The 7,047-nt window shown below is 38.9% G+C and overlaps 1 protein-coding gene across 2 annotated transcripts in view; it reads right to left on the minus strand.

Moving 5' to 3' along the window:
• Positions 1-5,975, minus strand: part of tmem131l (transmembrane 131 like) — a 34,581-nt gene extending 28,606 nt beyond the window's left edge. Inside the window, exons 1-3 of one of the 2 annotated variants that reach the window (XM_030418183.1) lie at positions 5,744-5,975; positions 4,920-4,993; positions 1,223-1,266 (exon numbers count right to left, since the gene is read on the minus strand). In XM_030418183.1, coding sequence (XP_030274043.1) covers positions 1,223-1,266; positions 4,920-4,993; positions 5,744-5,867 — 242 coding nt within the window. In that variant the 5' untranslated portion in view covers positions 5,868-5,975. The remainder of the gene's footprint in view (positions 1-1,222; positions 1,267-4,919; positions 4,994-5,743) is intronic. The other variant, XM_030418099.1, reaches the window with a different exon arrangement.
• Between the last annotated feature and the right edge of the window lie 1,072 nt (positions 5,976-7,047).

The raw sequence follows: 7,047 nt of genomic DNA on the forward strand, positions 1-7,047 counted from the left end.
CCCTTGAAAACACAACAGTTGAACTTCAGCACCTTCCAAACAAAGCATCGCAATAACTCAAATACAGAGGAATACAAAAGTCAACCGAACTGTACATAATTTGTCAAGGAACAAACTTCAAGACAAGGAACACTTGAATGCGGGGAACACACTCAGCCAGTTCAGCCATATAATGGGCTGGGATCTTTAAATCATTGGCATTGCTCCTCTGGAAAGATAAACAAGGAGCAGAAGCGAGCACATATGCTAGAATATATGCACATACATGTATTTAACGTCAGTAAGAGGGATGAACAAGCCTGAAGATTGCTCTGTTTCTGAGTAAACTATTACTGAATAACACCATGAATTGTCGATATTTTGCCACAAACATGTATTTTCCTAACAATTTTCTACAGGAACAAAAACAGCTGGGAAAGACAGAGCTCCCCTCCTTTTTCTTTCAAGGAGTTCTAAAATTAGTCAGGAATCTGGTTCTGTGCCTCTTTAACACACGCCCCCAAACTCTCTCCGTCACACACCCCCTCACTCAGCAACATAAACAACATAGCCTGCATAGAGAGGAGGACTTTTAAAAGCCTTTTCAGAAACATTCAGTCCTATTACACTGAAACCACAACACCTCATTTGTCTGTGTGGATACAAAAACATGTCACCCCACTGCCACAGTTAAATTCTGGTTATGAAATAAATCATTTAACAAAGCTCTACTATAATTTATAGCTTGTTGAAGATGTTCACATCCAACTGGAGAACTTTTTTCAGAAACATGCAGAGGTATGCTTGTTTTTTCCACTGGGCTGTTCACAAACCAAACCCACGCCACAGCCCTGCTTTCATTCTGTGTCTTACAGTATAATTCTAGCCTGTATATACAGGAGAAAACACTTCAGTATGATGCAATCTGCATGTTGGTTTGGGGTTTGTTGGTAATTATGTGGCTTGGTGGAAAGTCTCGACATATTCCCAAGTGCCACTCATGAACAGGTGGAAACCTTTCATCAACTGTAAATATTATTTTAAAATTGCTGAATGTATATGTTACTTTCTCTGCCCGATGTTTGAACTAGCAATGTAAAATGATTTAAATATCATCTGCACCTTCTCATCTTGGTTGCTGACTACTGTGAATGTGTAATACATCATAAACGGGTGACAAAACCCACAGTTTCCGTTTGAGGCCGTTCTCACAAAAGAGCTACTTAAAAAAGGAAAAACGTACCTGTCATCCAGTGGAAGACCATCTTTTCGTCGTTCCTTCTCCACCTGAAAATGACATAAAAAAACACTTTCATCAATAAAGCAAAAAAGAGGCTGCAGCCCATTAATTCTACATTCATACTGTGGCCTAGAAAGAACCATATCAGGAGGCTCTGTGGGATGTAAATCTACTGCTATGCCAAACAGCCTTCTGGCTACTATGATGATTCTTATAAACAAGAGGTTTGATGCACATTGATGCGCCAACAACTTCCCTGATATGTTTCACAATGCATCTGTATTTTATTGCTTGTAATGCCAAAGGTTTTTATTGTGGATCAAATATGTTTTTACTGTAAATAAACCAGGAAATCCAAGCAGAAAACTGGAACAGCCTTGAGAAACTAAAACTGGCATTACATCTTTTCCACCCTGACTCCGAGGGTTAGACAGCAGGCAGCAATTTCTGCCAGTGTTGGCAGAGTGTACTGTCGTTCTCAGAATACAACAATGAACATCCAGTTTGTCGTGCTCTACATGTTCTCACACTGTGCATTCAGGATTACTGAATGAATACAGCATCTATGTCGATTGGAGAATATACAAAAATGTTTTGCTGCAAGTGGTGAGCAAAATACAAATTAAGACAGAGCAAGATAATGTTGATATATGAATGCTGAATTGGGCTTCCTGATCTAAAAGATAACGTTAACACCGTATACAGCATCGTCTACATAATTAGTCTATTTCTTATTTAACAATATAGTCGTGTGTTGGTTGGTTTGATAAAAGGTCTATACATCCATCTATCCATCACCTAACCTCAGTGAAGGAAAATGCACTTTATCAAAATGAAAAGTAACAAATATAAATCAAATCCATCCATTTTTCTTTTCCTTCACTCATAAAATGTGTGCCCAAGAGTACAGAGTATCCATCCAGAGACATTCATGCGAATCATCACAAATCATGTAAACTTGAATAACTAGTTGATTCAAGTTATGATGAACCATGAGCATCACTGTCTAACCACATTACAGTGTTCGTGTCAACATACTGCATCTACCGGGTGCTGTTTATGTTCATTCTTCTTGACTAAGGGTGGAGATTGACCAGCGGTGCACTTGGTAGGTCAGGGACAACTGAGTGATCATTTTCACAATGACATGGCTTGGATCCATTTGTGTAACTGAAGTGCTTAAAATACTCCATGTTTTCAAAACTCCTTTCAAACACAGCAGAAAAGCACTCCATGAAAACCATAAACAATGGACATTGCAAAGGGTGAACGTTTACTGAATAAGTGACTGACAATGACAGCACAGCAGTTCAAACAGCAGTGCAAACACTGTTAACCACACTGTAGAAGGTTATATGCATCATGCATGGCCTACAGAGATAAGCTTTCATGTCTTCAAAGATTGAACATACAGTTTCCATAGGAACAATCTGGGAGCCTTATGGCTACATCATGGCTTCATGATAGTGCCACAAAACAACAGGACTTAATATAGGAACTGTCTGAGCCACCACCATGAATCCCCATTTGTCAGACATTTTATCTCCTCTCCCATCTTTCCACCTGCTCTCTACTGCAAACTAGTTAAGCAATTAGCAAAACACACACTGTACAGAACACAGATGTACAAAACTATACTGTGTAACCATAAAGATTATGCCATATTGTTTCTACGGAGGTAGCAACTACGCTATTTGTTTTTGCAGGCAATGCAGTGCATCAAAGAGAAGGGTGCCTAAAACAATGTTGTGGTGCGGTAAAATTAAGACATTTAAATCACTGGATAGGCACAAAATTGACATTTCTATGTATATTTGTGAGGTATTCAAGTTTCTCTCATTTGACTTTATCGTATATACTGTGAGCTAAGTTTTTATACATTCATATATCCCTATAAGAGCTCCTATTTACCTGTATTACTCTGTGTCATATCCTTCAATGACCCCAGAATGTTTCAAGCTTGGCATGTTGATTGCTTAAGTGAATGAGAAACAGATTTCCCATCTGATTAAGAACAACAATGACACATTCTGTTGCTGCTTGTTGCAGCAGGTAAGCCATTAAAGCACAAGGAATATTCAAAGGTGGAGCAGAGCCATTTGTAATTGAAATGGATTCTAGTTGCAGGGATTTTAAGGTGAATGCAGGGATTTAAATCATCTATGACAAGCATCTGTTTACACAACACAAAGAGGTGGAAATCTGAACTAATCCAACAATCATTGGGTGACTGTAAACCACCTAACAAGATTTGCAGCTAATCCAAACATATGATCCTTAGTAAAATCCACAACACAAGTCAATGTTGACAAAACAACAAGTAAGAGGTATGAGATTAAAATCATAAGATGTTGCTATGCACAAAGTATCTGTTCAGCTAAATTAAATATCTTATTTGATTTGAGCAATATGCATCAAGGCACATGACACCGTTTCTCCTGCGTCACCACTTCAATCTGCCCGCAGCAAAATACAGTACAGTGCACTACTTAACCAGCTGACCAGCAGCAGTACTGGAATATAGAAGAAAGACACCCATGTCATGCTCTATTTCACATAGCCTGTGTAACTGAGACAGTCACTTCATTCACCGCTGCTGCCTATCTAAACATGACACCCAACAATGTCAACAGTCCTGCCATCTGTCAATTGGTCAGCAACGACTGGATGCGTGGAAAAATGCATGTCTGAACACCGACACACACAACTTTTCTTTCCAAATTAATTCTCTTGGAATTTTGTCTTCACAATCTCTAACAATTATTTTCAGTGATGACTATGGTGACTGCAGCAGTGCGAAGATTTTTAAAACTTTGCAAAACATCAAATCAAACAATCAAGTAGTTTGTGAAAGGGAAAACCCACCTTAAAAAAAAAATAAAAAATGTAAAATTAACTATAGGTATCAGGTTCCACAAAAGCCAAACCAGACCCAATGCAACAAAGCTGTTTCGCTATCATGTGCATAATCGTATTTACTTGTCTTTTAAAAATGCAAATTATCAAAGCTATTCACTTCTGTTAACAAAAGCCTGGCTGCTCCTGCTGCTGTAGAAAATGCCACACCTCCCCCTCAGGTAACATGACAGTCAGCTGTTGACCTCATGACAGGTTATCAGTAAACATGCCTGCTGTTTGTGTTTCTGGTCTTGGCCAATGATTACATAATCATCATACACGCCACCTAGGAAATATTTACAGAATTGTAACCGACATCCTAACAAATAAGGCATGGCATTTAAACTGCTCAAGCAGGAAATAATTGTAAAGTAGCATGCAGGTAGGACTGCAAAGAAGTAGTATTCAGACTTTCCTAATGTGCTCTCACTGTGTACTACTGACTGAACTCCACAATGGACACTATGTACAAAAGAAAATAAGGAGGAGCCACATGGCAGGTGGCCTCCCGCTCTGGTTTCATTTCACTATTTAACAATGCAAACTAGCAAGAAAACTACACGATCTACACTGTAGTATAGTCACAAAGCCGTGTATGGTCATTGACAACTCCTCATAAACAAATGAAGATGCACACCTCAACTACTTACAAAGTGGAGCCAAACACAATGGAGATGCACTAACCACACACGTGCTCATGCATCTGACTGCATTTAGGAGGGGGGATCTGTGTTTTTTGCATATAGATACTCTCAATTCCTCATTCATACAAACACAGGCAAGAAAGAAATAATGTTATTACCTGAAGTGGGACTAATGGGTCTGCATCTTCTGGTTGCCAGACCTCGACCACGCTGGCGGACATCTGACTCAGAGCTTTTGTGGGAGCGAGAAATGAAATTGACAGTGAGATGATAGGTTGGAAACTGGGCAGCATGGAAAACACAACCGACTGGAAATACATACAAATTGAGGCAGTTGAATGATTAAACTGCAAAACTACAAACCCCTCGTGTCATATTTGCTTGTGGCATGTGAATAAACTGAAACGGCGTGGATGATAACCACACAGACGAGTGAGGAAATGACTTCGCCTCGGCAGGCTGACAAAGGCTGTTTGCTAGCTGCTCGATTAGCTTGAAGGCTAGCTCGGCGGCTAACGAACTTGGAAAACATCTCTCCTGCCTGGCTGCTACTGCAGTAAACACGGCTCCTCAGCTGGCTGTCTAGGGTTAATTTACGACATTTTATAGCCGCTCTACAGTAACAACATCCACCGCTAAGTCCTCTTCTCAAGCCCAGATAAGACGTTACTTCCCTGCCTGCACAAGTTATCGTTCAACAACACAGGGGAACTGGGAGCTAGCATGAACTAGCAAGCTGACAAACACTAGCTTACTACAACCCTGAAAAACCAAATAAACCGAAGTCGCTATAATTTTTTATGTCACATTTTATATCTTATAGCTTGAGTGTCAATTTATCTTCCCCCCAATTTCCCAGTATGTCTGTTGTCATATCAGTCTAGCTCACTTAACGTTTTTTTTTTTTTTTTTTTTACATTTTTTTTTCCAACGGTTCGTGTTCCACCTCCGAAACGGACAAAAAATAAAGGTGAGTACAAACCTTGCAGCTGTGCCCCTCCGTGCTGTACGTAGGGTAAAAGTAATTGTAGTATTCCTAGTAGTATATTGATCCACGTTTTCCTGTGACAGTGGCTGCCTTGTTGGAAGTCCTGTAGCCCCGCCATGCTGCCCTCCTCTCAGCTAGCAGCCTACCTTGTGTTTCGTCGCGTTGGTCTTTCTTTCTCTCAGCAGCGAGCAGCGGCTGCAGCAGCGGCAGCGGCAGCAGCAGCTCCCTCCCTCCCTCTGTCTCTCCCCGCCTCCTCAAACACATCTCACAGTGCGGACAGGCGACCACAGCACCGTCACTGACAGCAACACTGTTTACGTGTCTGCTGCTGAAGGTAAACCGAACCTAAACAACAACATACAGCGGTGGAGAGACTGTGAATATATCTACTACAAGACCTGCACTTAGCACAAATTAGGGGGGTAAACCCACAATGGAAGAACATTTCCTCCAGTTAAAGATGAAAAATTGTGAAAACTTCTGAAAGCCTGTGAAGAAAAATGTATATATTCCCATGAGAAGTCATGATTCTGAGATAAGTCTTGACTTTTGTATCTTAATTTTGACTTTTTATCCCAGAATCTGACTTTTGAAATGTCATAACTTTTTGAATCTCATGATTGACCCTTTTAATTCATACTTTTAGTCTAATAATTTTGACCTTTAATAATCTCATTTATGGCCCTTGTTTCTCATAATTATAAACTTTTTCATCTCATGATTGAATTTGATCTAATAATTCAGATTTTAATGCCATAATCTTGACTTTTTATCTCATAACTATAACCTTTTATCTCAAAATTGACTTTTTATTTAGCAATTTTGACCATTTTGAATCTAATTTATGAACATGTCATTAATATTTTTTAACAAGTCTCATCTTATGATGAACTTTATCTCATAATAATGACTTTTATGCCATAATCTTGACTTTTTATTTTGTAATTCATACTTTTATCTAATCGTTTTGACCTTTAATAATCTCATTTATGGCCGTTGTTTCTCATAATTAGGACCTTTTTCATCTCATGATTGAATTTAATCTAATATTTTTTATTTTAATGCCATAGTCCTGACTTCTTATCTCATAATTGAGCTTTCTATCTTAGAATTATGATCATCATCTATTAGGACTTTTATCCCATGCTTTTTATGCAATACTCTTAATACTTTTTTATCTCAAAATTGACTTGTTATTTCATCATTTTTATCTCCTGACTTGTTGTCTCACATCTATGACTAAGTATGGAAAACAAACCTCATCAAGCTAAGATTCATCTTGTGTTTTTTCTTTAACT

The sequence above is a fragment of the Sparus aurata genome, chromosome 1, assembly GCF_900880675.1.
Source record: "Sparus aurata chromosome 1, fSpaAur1.1, whole genome shotgun sequence".
NCBI lineage: Eukaryota > Metazoa > Chordata > Actinopteri > Spariformes > Sparidae > Sparus > Sparus aurata.